We start from the raw sequence: 15,014 nt of genomic DNA, 5'->3' as shown, positions 1-15,014 counted from the left end.
AGACTTGGTTGTAGGATTAGGGATAGAATTTGTTTATGGTTAGGGTAAGGGTTAAGGTTAGGCATTTAGTTGTGATGGTTAAGGTTAGGGTAAGGGGCTAGGGAATGCATTATGTCAATGAGGGGTCCCCACAAAGATAGTGCCATGCACTAGTGTGTGTGTGTGTGTGTGTGTGTGTGTGTGTGTGTGTGTGTGTGTGTGTGTGTGTGTGTGTGTGTGTGTGTGTGTGTGCGTGCGTGCGTGCGTGTGTGTGCGTGCGTGCGTGTGCGTGTGTGTGTGTGTGCGTTTGGACATTTTTTTTAAATTGTGATTAGGAGAAAATCACTATTTCTGTCATCAAAACCTTGTCTCTCCAGATGGCATCTTTTTTGCATTGTTTTTTTTAGTTTATATAATTAGTTCTGTAAACACTGTAAAAAGTTGAGTGTTACAAAATCCTTTTTCAACTCATAGAGAAGCTTTTCATCCTTCAGTCAAAAGTAAAACACACACTTAATTGTAGTTACAAGGTATTTACTTAACAGCTGTGCATATGATTGCTTGTCTGATATACTGTACACTGTATATTTTGGGGGGCTGTAGGAAGGTATTTTTTAATGGAAATGTTCTGATTTATATGGAAGTAAAAATCATTATGAAACACCCACATTAATACTGTAGTTCTACTTCACATTTAAGATCACCTTCAAAAATAACTAACCATTATTATTGACCGACATGCTATATTAATGAATGTAACTCAAGCTTGCTTTTTGCCAGTAACCCTGCCTTGATGTGAAACCTAATGTATAACATGCTGTAGGCCCTCTGCTGTTTTTGTCTCCTCTTCATCCTCTTTCTTGCAGGCATATGGCTCACATAACTGACTCATCACTTCTCTATCCCATTCAGCTGTCTGTGCTGCACCCATGGAGCCAAAATGTCCCTTTTCGTATTCTCCAGTTAACACGTGCTTTGTATTTTGTTTATGATTGCATGGAATCTCATATTTGTGTATATTTCATGTTTTCTCTCCCCCCCCCCCTTTGTCATCTCTCTCTCCCTCTTCCTCTCCCTCTCTCACTCTCTTTCTGTCTGTCTCTCTCTCTTTCTTTCTCTTTCTCTGTGTCTCCTCTTCCTGTGTGTCTCAGTCATTGCTTGTCCCAGGCAAAAGTCCCAGTAAATATGGACGTCGAGGCAGTGCCATAGGGATAGGAACAGTAGAAGAGGTTCATGTCTAATTCTAACTACTCTCTAACTACTCGTTTCTCCTCTTTGCTCCTTTTTTTTGTCTGCATGGCTCCACTGCATCAAGCACTTTTCTCTATACATTTCAGCACTCTGTATTTACAATAGTATGCACTGTGTGTTACAGACAAGAAGCATTGTATAAAGAGCATTATCTCAATCTGTGATAAAAACAAAAGCAGATACAGATATTCTCCTCCACATTCTCTCATTAATTAATTTATTTGTCCTTTCCAATATTTGGGATTTTGCATAGGTATACCATCTAGAAATCAGAAGAGATAAGTAGCAAATAGACAGTAAAAGTCATATTTGAAGGCTCCCTACTGACTCATATTGATTTTCTTTTATTCTCACTGTCCTATCTGCTTTACTGAAGTATGTGTTTGCCTTCTGTTGCCTTTTACTCTTCTGTGTTTTAATTCCAGTATGCTTTAATTCTCTATTTGTTTCAAAATTATGAATATTAATGATTTAATGCCCCCTTACAGACAAATTATTATATATATATATATATATATATATATATATATATATATATATATATATATATATATAAAAAGCTCCTCCTGCTCTTTGAAGCCACATTAAGTTAAAAGGCTTTTCAAGTTCTTATTTTGAGAGCTTTAAAGGGAGATTGAATGAACAAAGCCGTCGCTGAGAAAGCATATTTAGTGGTAAGCCATGGAGCCCTTAAATCCATCTTTCATCTCCTGCCTTAGTGTGCCCTGCACTGGCTGAAAGACTGGCACCGGGGTTTGACATTAAGCCGATAAGTGCACATTTGAATTTTCATTTTTTTTGTCATAGTAACAACTCGAAGGAAGCAATGCAATTTAAATGGTTAAGACAAAATAACTCTATTCAGTTATACATAAATACATTGAGAAGCTTTTGAGATAAACTTAATATTACTCAAATATATTTTTGATATTAGAAGTATTTTGACTCTGACTGTCTTTCCTCTCTCCCTGGCAGTCTTTGATTGTCCCAGGGAAAAGCCCAACCAGGAAAAAGTCTGGTCCTTTCAGCTCCAGGCGAAGCAGTGCCATCGGTATTGAAAACATCCAAGAAGTCCATGAGAAGAGGTGAGAAAAGAGTCTGGCACATTGTTGCTGTATTTATTTATAATGTGTACCATGTATCTTTTTCATCTAAAGCCTTGTAATCGCTAAGTAATAGGGGTGGGAATCACAGGGTACCTCCTGATATGATACACTACATGGCCCACGATACCCATATCACAAAACAGCAATTTTGCTATTCAATCCGATAATGATACATCATGATATCGGTCTAGCTATGAATACAAAATGCCCATGAAAAGGTCAAGTGCTGGTTTTCTCTCTTTATTCACTGCAAGCAATCTGTTAGAGACAAGTTTTTTCAGTCTGTAAATTAAAAAATTACAGAACTATAGAGTAACTATGGGTCCGGACTTTGGACTCAAACGTGGCTGGGGCATCTGTAATTTACCTCAAACTGCTGTCCGCCATCCCGTTGAAAACCTCTTCCTCTTCGGCTAGTTAGCTTATGGTCAAATTTCCCATTTTTCATGTGTTGAGCGCCACCTCGGTGTGCCATGAAGTAGCAACGCTGGGAGCAGAGAAATCTACTTTACAGAGCCTTATTTTATTCATTAAAATATCGCGCAAGTGTATTGATTCTCTTATCGCACGAAGAAGGATGACATATTGCCGTATCGATATTTTGTCCCACCCCTACTAACTAACGTTCATAATTTACTATTTACTTCTTATCAGTGCATGTGCATTTCTAGATTTTTTCTATGTTACACCCTATTTGCTTTTCCTGATATTTTGTACCACGTCTCTTGTTGCAGTCAAGAAAGCTCCCCAAATACCCAGAAGACCCCTGACAGCGGTCACGTCTCTCAAGACCCCAAATCTGACAACTCGTCCAATCAGAGCTCCCCCGAGGCTCTTACAACCACCAAGAACAGGTGTGTATAATAAAATAATAACTCAATCACATGGATATATTGATCTTGATTCATACCTTGTGTCGCCATACCTGTGTTTGTGTAACCGCTGGGCAATCCTTGGCTGTGGCAACATGTTGAATGACTGTGTCCTATACATAAGATAAAATCAGGTTTGGCTGTCCTGGAGAGTGATAACCCAGGGTGTAGTTCTTATCTCGGTGGCAGGGCCCCATCCATCCCCGAGGGTCATGACCTCTCCCGCTCCTCCTCCAACGCTAGTAGCTTCGCCAGTGTGGTGGAGGAGAACGAGACAGAGGCCACAGAGGACTATGACACAGGCATGGTGAGTGCCCAGAGCATACTAAAAACACCCATGTCACCCTGGACACTTTCTGTTTGAACTGCTGTTTCAGGACAGTTAAAACAAGAACAAACACGCACTCAGAAACAGTTTTTAACAAAAAGCCATAACTGCACTTAAAGGATGAATCATGCAGTGAATGTCTTGTTTGTGTGGTATGCCTGTGTTTCGTGTTTTTACTTTCTTTAAAAAAAAAGAGCCTCTTTTGTATTTATTTATTCATCTGCTTTGCACTTTTGCTAATGTTTTGTACCGAAAGGACTGAATTCAATTTTGTTGTACATGTACAATGACAATACAGACTATTCTATTCTATATTTAGCATGTAAGAAACAATACAAGTGCATATAGGTAATTGGCTTGTCTTTAAGTCTAATATACATGTATGTTTTGCTGCGTCTCTCCTCTGCACTCTCTCCAGGAGAGTCTGTCGTCTGCCGGGACGCCACACAAGCGAGACTCCTTCACCTACAACACCTGGCTAGAGGACAACATCAGCAGCACCTGTACCAGCAGTCATGGTAGCACCCCAGGTGAGACAGCTGGGAGGCTTGGAGAAGCAGGTGAAAAATCATTCAACACTTAAAAATGATAAGAGTCTTAAGAGGTTTGTAAAACGTATAATGGCTATGTAACTACTAGTTTGCTCATTTGTATATTTGTTGATTTATTTGTTTACTTATATAAATACTAGAGATGGTCCAATACCATTTTTTGCTTCCCGATACCGATTCCGATACCTGAACTTGCATATCGGCTGATACTGAGTACTGATCTGATACCACTGTGTCATATATTTTATTATGTTTTAACAAGTGTATACTACTATCCCTGTATGGATGTGATATTATTTCTATCTTTGTTGTCGGTCTGGCTCAGGTTAAACTCTTTGTGAAACATGAACAAACACAAACAATGAATGCCTCAAAACTTTCTTTTATTATCCAGTTTGACAGTCAGTTATAATGGAAAAAGAACATAAATAAACTACTTTAACGTAGATTTTCTTTAGGGCTGTATTATGTGGTATCGGATCGGTGCATAAACTCCAGTACTTCCCGATACCGCGTATTAGGCAGTATCGGAGGAGATACCGATACTGGTATCGGTATCGGAACATCTCTAATAAATACTCCCAAATAGGGGTAGGGAACACATAATTAACAAATGCACAGTGGTGGAGGAAGTATTTACATCATTTACTTAAGTAAAAGTACTAACATCACACTGTAAAAAATACTCTGCTATAAGTAAAGGTTCTGCACTGATAATCTTAGTAAAAGTATGTAAGTGTAATTTGGAAAATGTAGTTAAAGTATTACAGTAAAAGTCCTCAATGCAGAAAATGGCTACTTGCCAATTAAAGGTGCAGTAGGTAAGACTTATAAAACTAACTTTCTGTCATATTTGTTTATACCCTATGTTCGAGTAGAATTACATGAAGCAGGTAATTTAAAAAAAAAAAATCCGGCTCCTCTGGCACCACCTACAGCCTGTGGTGCGATTTGCAAAAATCCACAGCTCCCTGTTCAGATGCACCAATCAGGGCCAGGGGGGGTGTCTAACTGCGTGTCAATCACTGCTCATGCACACGCATTCATTCTCCCTTGTGGGGGAGGGGCTTAGGAGACAGTTTTGGGCTTTAGCAAAAAGGGGGGAGGGACTGAGAAGTTGTTGATGTTCAAATTTTTTGGCTAAGTCCTGGATCTTTGCAATCCTACCTACAGCACCTTTAATTTGTGACACTTTGTGACTGGTGTCTGTGAAAGGTGCTATATGAATAAACTTGGCTTACTTGCTTGCTAGCCTCTCTGAGAACCATCACCTTATCGTGGTGGAGGGGTTTGTGTGTCCCTATGAACCTGAGGGCTGTGTTGCCTGGAGCCTGGGGCTCCTGGTAGGGTCTGCCATGGCAAAGTGGTCTCAGGCGAGGGGCCAGTTGGGAGGAGGCCTCGGGGAAGACCCAGGACTAGGTGGAGGGATTATATCTCCACCCTGGCCTGGGAACGCCTTAGGATCCCCCAGCCAGAGCTGGTTAATGTGGCTCAGGAAAGGGAAGTATGAACAGGATATTAGGAAGGCTTTCAGAGAGGCAGTAATACTGCAGATGGCAATAATGTACAGAGATGGACATTTTTCTTGGCACCATAGAAAAACACAGTGATAGAATTTAACAGAACCTGTTGTTCTACCAACATGATTACATGTTTTAGCTCATTCTAGATTTATGGTTGTGATTAGGAAATTGAATATATGACTGGCTTCAATTTCTTTGTTTGAGAATACACACACAGCAAGTGCATTCAAATTAAGACATGCCCCACAACTCTTCTCCATAGCTCTATGCTTTGTACACCCCACTAAACATGTTGCTAAAAAAGCTAAATCAGAAACTTTATGTGTATAACAAGATTAGATTATATCTTTCCTTTTCTGTTTCTGAAACCTACCTACATGCAATTGTGTTTTCAACAATGTCCTACTGTCTTCCAATCTGGTCTCTTACCACAAAGGAAATTACTAAACCAATAGCACGACTATACAATCGTGCTCTCAAGATCGACAGTAATCTCCCAAAGTGGTCTCACCATTGCATTGCACTCACACGCTCAAATGCTCTGACTTACCAGAACTACATAAGCAGCCATGCTATTGCATTTTACTTTCAGATTCAAAATAGCACTTTGCCAACACTTGCTGCACTTCTCCTGACACACAATATGAGACCAGTACGCATTACTAGGTCAGTTTCACAGGCATTCATTCCAGTCCCCCCATACAAAAACAACTATACTACCTTTTTTCATACATACACCAAAATTTGGAATGACATTCCTCATCACATCAGAACACTACCATCCATCACATATTTCAAAAAGGCATACAAACTGTTCCTTCTCAACAGTTACACTTGCACACATTGATTGTTCATGTATTGTTGTTTTATGTGTTTGCATCTGTCTCGCCCATGCTAATGTACAAACCAGTTTTTAAACTGAGTCAGGCCCGTTTATATTCTAACTTAATGTTACTTTTAAATTTTTCCTGTATAATAAACAAAAAATGAAAATGAAAATGAAAATGAAATGCTCGTTGGTGTTTTAAGCCCCCAACGTCTCCTTCCAGGCAGCGCTGCGACCGTTGACTTCAAGGCACCTAACCCTAACCATAACCATAACCATTGCCTAATCCTAGTGATTTCCAGGCAGCGCAGCCTGGAAGGAGACGTTGGGGGCTTAAAACACTGTTAAACTTGCCTTCATCTGGGTGGTGTTTCACGTCACCTATATACCAAGTATACAAAACAACGGGGTGCCTGAGTAGCTCACCTGGTAGAGCCACATACAGAGGCTCAGTCCTCGATGCAGCGGCCTGGGTTCGGTTCCGACCTGCGGCCCTTTGCTGCATGTCATTCCCCCTCTCCCCTTTCATGTCTAAGCTGTCACAAATAAAGGCCTAAAATGCCAAAAAAAATCATCTTAAAGAAGAAATAAGTATACAAGACTACACTATCATCATCTTTGAAAAAACAAACATTGCTAAATATTTTTATAAGATAAATATGAATGACCATAAATTTAAACCATGTAATATTACAACCATCTTTTCAAAATATTCTATAGCGAATACAATTTTTCATCTTAACCCATCAATGGGTAAAAAAGCTTGAATTTTTCAATACAAAGCAACAAATGATGTAGTTGCTCTATCTCGTTTTTAAAACTTATGTTTCAAAACACAATATACACAATTCTCTTCCATCTCTTAATATTCAAGGATAACTGTGATGGACATACAGGACTGGTTTAATACACTGTTGACTTCTCCTTCAGGGCCTGGAAAACCTGAACGAGGGAAGGGGACGGATGTCCGTATCAAACTGGAACGACCACACGACCATCAGTCCTCATCAGTGAGTCAACCCCACCCTGGACTTAACTAAAATCTAGATTACAAACCAGCTACCTTTTTTTGTTTTTGTTTAAAAGATATTTTTAGGGCTTTTTCCTTTATTAGAGCAGCTGAAGAGAGACAGGAAATGAGGTAGAGAGAGGGTATGACATGCAGCAAAAAGGCCTCGGGTCGTATTCGAACTCCGGGCCGCTGCCAAGGACTGAGCCTACATGGGGCGCACGTATCCAGTGAGCTGGAAGTCGCCCCAAAACCAGTTACCTTTAAATCACCTTTGTTGCTCTGCATGAGTTTATTCTATTGATTTTTTTTTTTATTGCTTTTTGTGTGCTGTTGCTGATGTTTCGTGCTTGTTCTTTGTTTTTGTTGTGTTGCTGTTTGTGCGTCTTTGTGTGTAGAACTGTTAACTCCACCCATCTGGTTGTATCCTGGATCTCCATCTTCAGGTTAGACTTTCCTCAGTACCCTCTCATAGTCCCATAGTCTCAACCCATGGATTTAAACTATGGACAGATGAACCAGATCTACTGTATATACATCGATGATCCTTGTGTACTTTAGACTGTATGTACAGTATATTCAGGTGTTTTCTGTGTTACTGTTTTAATCATAAGACTACTGACTGAGAAATAAATCAAATCAAGAACTTATAGAGGTTTGGCAAATAACTATTTTAGACAATAATATGAATAATGACAAGAATAAAGTTTTGACCAGATATCTCTTTTATTTCCAAAGTATTCCCATAAGTCACAATCCCACTGGGAGGTGAGACAAGTTCAGGCACTCGCCATGACCAATGATGAGGAGGACGAAGATGAGGAAGATGAGGAAGACTAGAAAAAGCAGGTGGAGCCTGGCCAGTCTGCTGCAGAGTGAGGGCCAGAGTGCCCAGAAGTCCAGAAACCTGGAGGACACCGGGGAGGATGACGCACAAAAGGGTCCAGCTTTTGCACAGTGTTGTTTCCTTCCACTCTTTTCTTTGCCTGTTCTGTTGCCTACATGTAGTTGTAGGTTTTTCTTTCCCACACCTTTTGTTTCTAAAGCGCACATTTTCTATCTACAAATTCCACGGTTTTATTTGTAAAAGATATCACTGTGGTTTAGTTTGTCTTGTTGAAGCCCAGGTTTGCTGGCCATACAGGGTAAAGACAGTGCCATTGAGCTGTTTGTAGAGATTCTGAGAAGGACTTTCGCTGAAACATAGAGAAGATAATTGCCTGGATGGTTTCACCAAATCAACAAAGTTTTTGGCTCAATAAAGATCTCTAATGTATACATAATATACAATATTCCACATCAAAGTTGGGTATATTCTAACAGAACATCTAATGGGATATAGAATTGTTCTTTTGCATGCTGTTAACTGTGATTATTTTCTGGGTAAAATAGGAAAAATAGGACTGTATAGCTGCAGCAAAACAATTGTACTCTTTCCTTTACGACCCAAATCTCCACAAGATTAGATTTCAAACTTGACACCACAGCTCACAGTGAGGAGAGCAATGCATCATCGATAACATGGCCTTATAACTTAAACATGCAATTTCTTTGTCACTCAGATTTATTTTACCTCACTTGTTTGACTCGCGTATTCTGCAGCCAATAATGGGATTGCACTATGAGATTAACTGTAAAACTAATATATATATTCAGAATTTTTCATTTTTCCACCAGTTTCTTTAAAAATGGTGTTGCAATGCAGTTCTATTTCAGCACTGTCTGTATAGGTAATATAGCTAATGAATGGATATTTCCATAAATGACTGATCTATCTGCTTTGTCCGTCTTGTTTGTTGGCGAAGAGACCAGTCTCTTCATTATGTTCACCATTTTTTCTCTGTAATATATGTCTTTATTTATTGATTTGGTTCCTGTTGAAGTGGCATACATCTGTTATACTGTGCCTCTATGGTGACTACATTCAGCATCCTGCCATATGCTTATACTGTACGTGTTGCTTTGGAGTAAATTATAATGTTGTCATCTGTAAAGCTCGGTCTATTTCAAGGGCCACATATCTCTCAGAGCAGTCTATTTGCAATGCAATTGTAATAAAACAGTGAATATTTATTTGCTTTTAATGTGAGAAAATAACTCTAAATACAACTACTGATTTTGTAAATACCTATTAAGTTGGAGGACAGTGTATAATGTATAGGCCATTGATTTAAAATGGGATTGACCAATACCTTAAAATTACTGCCTAGTTGACAATTTATTGTTTTATTTCTTGTACTTTTACTTTTAAATATTATTTTAAGAGAGTTTTGTAGGAGAGACATATTTTAAAAGCTATTCAGACTATACTGTAAAAGGGAAATCTCACAGTACATCCTGCTGATCATTTCAGTTGCCTTATCATCACAAACTGATAGTGTAAGTACATATAGTGAAGCAAATAGTTAACAGCCAGCAGGATTTACAATGAAATGGATGTTTTGTTGTTGTTATTTTTATTGTAAATAAATGCCCTGAGAACTTTACAGTCTGTTGTACAGTTCACTTTATTGCCCTGCATCATGTTACTCAATGGAAACTCATTCTCTCATTTTAACTTACTTTTGTCAGTATTCTGTGTTTGTATATTTGTACACAAATACAATATTCCAAATGCCACAAAATGCCACAAAATCCCTGCTTTGAAATGCCTACAAACTGTAGATGTTCCACTTCCCACCGTCTTAATGAAAGCTAGAGAAAGCCCCATGAATAAATGATTTCATGTGGCTGCCCACAAGTATGTAAAACTAGTTCAATCTAAAAGTGGAGGCTTTCCTTCTTATACAACTGCACCACACGGAAGAAAGAAACATTCGGTTTTAAAGAGTCAAAAGGAAATAAAACTGAATAATGACTGAAATGGGCTTTCCAAATGTATCTGCTCACAAAACAATATGGGACGATTGTTGTATGTTTATAGCACTCCATAAATGGGTTGAGAAATATGCAATAACACAATGGGACAAGACAAATGACAAAGCAAAAACTATTTTCTACTCTGTCCTGAATACTACTGGGCTTTTCTGTTTTTCATGCTAATGCTATTTTCTATTTTGCATAAAACTGTTTACACTCCACATCCCCCTTTACTCATCTAGTGTGTCATTCCTCTTCCTTTAGGAGGAACACCTTGCCAAAAATACATTTCCTATGTCATTTATTTCCTCTGGGCTGCAGGTTTACATTTTTTACATTCAAATTTTTGCTTAGATAAATACTGATGACTTATTCCTTTCTACTGGTCCATTTTGTGCATTATGATTAAAGATAACAGACAGCTCCATACAGCTTAATAGCTACACAATTATGTGTTGCTCAGTCACCACAGTCAGCTTAAAAAGATGATAGAAATATAAAAATTGACAAAGCTAATAAATGATAAGCATACAGTAAGTCACAAAAGAGAGCAACTCAGGTGCAAATTATCCCATTCATGTTTACCTGTTTTTGTATTTATTTGGCTAAAACATGTAGTTGCATTCCCATTTTACACAGTTCATGTTCTCTCAAGGGTTATCTCTCAATTATGTATCCTATTCAGTATGTTATTCATCATCACTGAGCTGTTAAACTGAGAAGTTAATGGTTCATCTGCACCTACCATTGCGACGTAGATTGTTAGTGCCCTCCAGTGGAGTCATTCATACCTCTATACCTACCTACTGTATGTTGCTAAGCACAGGGCCACACAATATTATAAATGATTAAATTCAGTGGTGTAGTGGTCCCTGGAGAAGTGGGTATACTCTCAGTTTTCACCTTTTTTTTTTTTTTTTTTTTTTTTTCTAAAGTAGTCCAGATAAAAGCCCTGTTTTAGAAACAGTGATATGTAAGACTATGATTTAGTTTACCCAAAAATCTGTCATTTCTACTTGCTCACTATTATAAAATGATCATGACTTGATTAGGAGCAGTTTGTAGTTACTACTGGTCACACAAGCAGCCTGGATGAATGTAAAATGTATTTATCATGAGGCAAACATGGTGTTATCTCTTCTCCTCTAAATGTGCAGTCATACTGCCACTGGCAATTTGCCAGTAGTTTAAAATAATGATTGATTTGGAAACCACCTTAAAACTTACCTCAGAATTATGTCTTCCATCAACTGGGGTGGCACACCGCCGCTTGTGTTATTTCTTCAGCTGTTGTTTGGTCTGCTGCCGTTATCGTAGTCAAGTGGCACCGGCACCTGAGGGTTTTTTTTGTTTGTTTTTTTCACTGGCACCTGAGGTATTAGCGATATTTTCCTCGGCATGACCCGCCCTACTCTGCCTCTGATTGGCTCATCAGTCCTCATGCCTAAAGTTAACCAATCTAATCAGTGAAAGCAGCGAGTACCAGCCAATTAGAGGCAGAGGAGGGTGGGTCATGGCTTCACTATCCTTGAGGAAAAAATGGGCAATCTGGCTCACAGATATTACTGAATGGTGCGCATCAGGGGGGATTTAGAAGTGGGTATACGCAATGCTGACTGAAAAATAAGTAGGTATACGCCGTATACCAGCGTATACCCTGGACTACACCACTGATTAAATTCAACCACAAGTCAAGTCACAAATTCAATTTGTCTTTAATTAGGGTAGATTTATGTATTTTATTTCATAATTGCAGAATACTAGTAATTACAAGTAAACTTCCAACAAGCTATGAGCATCAGGGCAAAAACACAACTTTTTTATGTACATTTATTTTTCTTCTTAATAATGTATTATTATTATTATTATTATTATTATTATTATTATTATTATTATTATTATTATTATTATTATTATTATTTAGAGACAATTTGGTTCTAAAACTCTCAGAGATTTTAAATTGCTACTCCAGCGGAACCCTTGTCTTCTATGAGAAACAGGAAGCGCGTTAAATTTTTGTTACTCAAGCCGGAAGTTGGATTCTAGAGTCACATTGAAGACAAAAACCCCGGTCAAAGGACTATAAGGTAACGTAACACTGTTCATAAAATACGTTAAATAAGTTTATTCATGTTTTTTAGATAGTTGATGGCCGTAACGTTCTTAGCTGTAATCTTTTAGTGATAATGTAGCGGCATTAAGGTCCAAAGCAGAGCTACATTGCTAGATAGCTTTAGCAACATCCTAAAGAGGGGCACAACGTTAGAAAATAAGTTTAATGTCAATATTTAATCTATTGCAATCGCTCAATAACGTCAGTGCATTTTGTAATTTTTAAAATGTGGTCAAGGACGTTAGTTACCGTCGGTCACTAAGTCAACCAACCAACCAACCAACCAATCAATCAATCAATTGTATTTGTCACATGAAATCGTACGAGGTTGTAAAATGTAATCGCATCAGCTCCTTCAACTTGTGCATGATGTATCATAGAATCCGTCTCAGGCAGTGGCGTTGTTTGGATCCTAGTGGCCTGAGTGTAGAAGACGCTCAGCCTCTCAGTGCTGGCTGGTGTATCCGGTACCACCCGACCTCAACAGGGAGAAAAGTAGAGCTGGGCAATATATCAATATTATATCGATAAATTGATATGAGACTAGATATCGTCTTAGATTTTGGATATCGTAATATGGCATTAGTGTTGTGTTTTCCTGGTTTTAAAGGCTGCATTACAGAACAGTTCTATTATTTGCCTTTTACTCACTTAGTCATTATATCCACATTACTGATGATTATTTATCAAAAATCTCATTGTGTAAATGTTTTGTTAACGCACCAATAGTCAACACAACAATATCGTTGCGGTATCGATATCGAGGTATTTGGTCAAAAATATTGTGATATTTGATTTTGTCCATATCGCCCAGCCCTAGAGAAAAGGCTGTTACCCGGCTGGTTTGGATCTTTAATGATTCTCCTAGCCTTAATCGAATGCTAGGTTTATGGTTCTTTATTGGTCATGTGCACAACCAAAATAAAATCTAAGGCCTCAGGCACATGCAACAATACTCATTAAATAACTAAAAGAAAAAAACCCAAGTATAAGCCAATCTGAATATAATACTAAAATACGGCTAAAATATGAACAAATAAAATATGAATAAAGTAATATAATTTTAATCTTATCCATAGGGTTGGACATGTTGACAGTCATTTTCATTATTGTAGTTTTATAGTAAAAGATTCCTGTGACAGTTTATTTTGCATTTGTCTTTGATAATTGAGTCAAACGTATAGCCCATTGCCAAAATTGTAACGCTAGCCCAATAATTTTCTGTCTGTCAATGCATTGATTAATCCACTAATTGTTTCATCACTTGTTTGAAATCTCCATGGAAGACCAACACACAGTACTTTGCTCATGCCCACAGGACCAGTGACCAGTCAACTCATTTCTGATGACTTTGCTTGGATGATTAGCAATGTTTACTTCAAAGGTTGTCCCCCGTCTATTACGTAGAGCAACGTGTAAGTATAAACTAATATCTATCCATCCATTTCATTCTTCTCAAAAATATATTTCCAGTTTAAGTAATGTTACTCAAGATGACATCATTTATGTTTCCTTAATGACCAGCTGCACTTCAAGCCCATGGAGAGATTTTGAATGGATGTGTACAGCCGGTTCTTCCTGCTTACTGCTCTTCGCTACGACAAAAACTGAGAAACTACTCAACAGCAGCAAACAACACATCTCCTCCTCGATGGGTACAGCTTGAGCCCGAACTGGATGAGGCTCTTGTGCCGCGTAAGTTGTCAGTGAGTCCCCTGGAGAGCTGGCTCTCCCTGCGCTACTCCCTCCCTCCCCTGCTGGAGGCCGCTCAGCCGCAGGAGGACGCAGGGCTGCTGGAAGAGAAGCTGCTGCCTCCAATCTCTGTCCCTGTTTTGGAGGATGGGGAGGGTTCAGCAACACCCCTTAGTTGTAAGAATGTTTTGGAGATCCGGCGGAGGAAGATGAACCGGCATAAATACAGGAAGCTGCTAAAAAGGACAAAATTCTTGAGGAGGAGAGTGCTGGAGGGCAGGGGGAAGAAGAAGCAGGTTAGTTTCCTCTTTTCGGAGATAAAATGGGATCCTTTCATACTGACTAAACAGATGGGGTTTTTTTTTACAAATTGTCGTTTTCAGCAAATATCAGTATGATGTGTGATCATTTGATATTAAAATGAACACTAATGGTAGTCTCTAACTTTAATTGTGTTACTAAACGTATTTTATCATATGACTAAACTTGAAAGCTTTTTTTATTTTGTGTAGAATTGTTGTAAGCCTTATATGCAATTACAACAGAATCTTTTGTCCTGTGCAGAAACGATTTGAGGAGGATCTGAAGAGGATTTGGACACGAGCTGGACTGAAGAAGGCTCCAGAGGGATGGAATGCACCTAAGATTTTCATCAAACAGCATGGAAACAAAAGGGACTGAGAAACTCTGACAGTGATTTAAGTTTGTGTCCCATCCCTCACACTGGACGGCTCTGCACACGTCACACTTTACACACTGCAGTTAAAACAGTAAGCCGACTTTCTGTGCTTTGCAGCTTAACTGAAGCATGTTTCAGTGAAATGGACTCAAGTCAATGTGTGTACAATTATTTTTAATAAAGTGTACATAATCTAATAAATATTTTTTTTTCTCTGTTGAGCCCA

The 15,014-nt window shown here is 38.6% G+C and overlaps 2 protein-coding genes across 21 annotated transcripts in view; both read left to right on the top strand.

Annotated features, from left to right (window-relative positions):
• Positions 1-9,931, top strand: part of LOC116043484 (RAP1 GTPase activating protein) — a 50,165-nt gene extending 40,234 nt beyond the window's left edge. For 15 of the 20 annotated variants that reach the window (XM_036007767.1, XM_036007776.1, XM_031290174.2 and 12 more), the window contains 8 exons: positions 1,131-1,208; positions 2,206-2,315; positions 3,071-3,190; positions 3,380-3,515; positions 3,955-4,066; positions 7,367-7,446; positions 7,844-7,891; positions 8,184-9,931. In XM_036007767.1, coding sequence (XP_035863660.1) covers positions 1,131-1,208; positions 2,206-2,315; positions 3,071-3,190; positions 3,380-3,515; positions 3,955-4,066; positions 7,367-7,446; positions 7,844-7,852 — 645 coding nt within the window. In that variant the 3' untranslated portion in view covers positions 7,853-7,891; positions 8,184-9,931. Of the gene's footprint in view, positions 1-1,130; positions 1,209-2,205; positions 2,316-3,070; positions 3,191-3,332; positions 3,516-3,954; positions 4,067-7,366; positions 7,447-7,843; positions 7,892-8,183 lie in introns of those variants that run through there. The other 5 variants (XM_036007782.1, XM_036007773.1, XM_036007766.1 and 2 more) reach the window with 4 other exon arrangements.
• A 2,349-nt stretch (positions 9,932-12,280) lies between these two features.
• On the top strand, positions 12,281-14,977 carry aurkaip1 (aurora kinase A interacting protein 1). The gene is made up of 4 exons (XM_031290448.2): positions 12,281-12,391; positions 13,736-13,832; positions 13,942-14,405; positions 14,674-14,977. The coding sequence occupies exons 2-4, from the start codon at positions 13,787-13,789 to the stop codon at positions 14,788-14,790; spliced, it is 627 nt and encodes a 208-aa protein (XP_031146308.1). The 5' UTR covers positions 12,281-12,391; positions 13,736-13,786; the 3' UTR covers positions 14,791-14,977.
• Positions 14,978-15,014: the final 37 nt, after the last annotated feature.

The sequence above is a fragment of the Sander lucioperca genome, chromosome 12 (assembly GCF_008315115.2).
Source record: "Sander lucioperca isolate FBNREF2018 chromosome 12, SLUC_FBN_1.2, whole genome shotgun sequence".
NCBI lineage: Eukaryota > Metazoa > Chordata > Actinopteri > Perciformes > Percidae > Sander > Sander lucioperca.
This window is presented reverse-complemented; position numbering and strand designations above follow the sequence as displayed.

What these genes read in the sequence shown, in the direction of transcription:
- aurkaip1 (XM_031290448.2), top strand. Translation starts at nt 13,787, where the DNA reads ATGTTTACTTCAAAGGTTGTCCCCCGTCTATTACGTAGAGCAACGT. An exon ending in TCTATTACGTAGAGCAACGT is followed by an intron (nt 13,833 to 13,941) that starts GTAAGTATAAAC and finishes CTTAATGACCAG; the next exon opens with CTGCACTTCAAGCCCATGGA. An exon ending in GCAGGGGGAAGAAGAAGCAG is followed by an intron (nt 14,406 to 14,673) that starts GTTAGTTTCCTC and finishes TGTCCTGTGCAG; the next exon opens with AAACGATTTGAGGAGGATCT.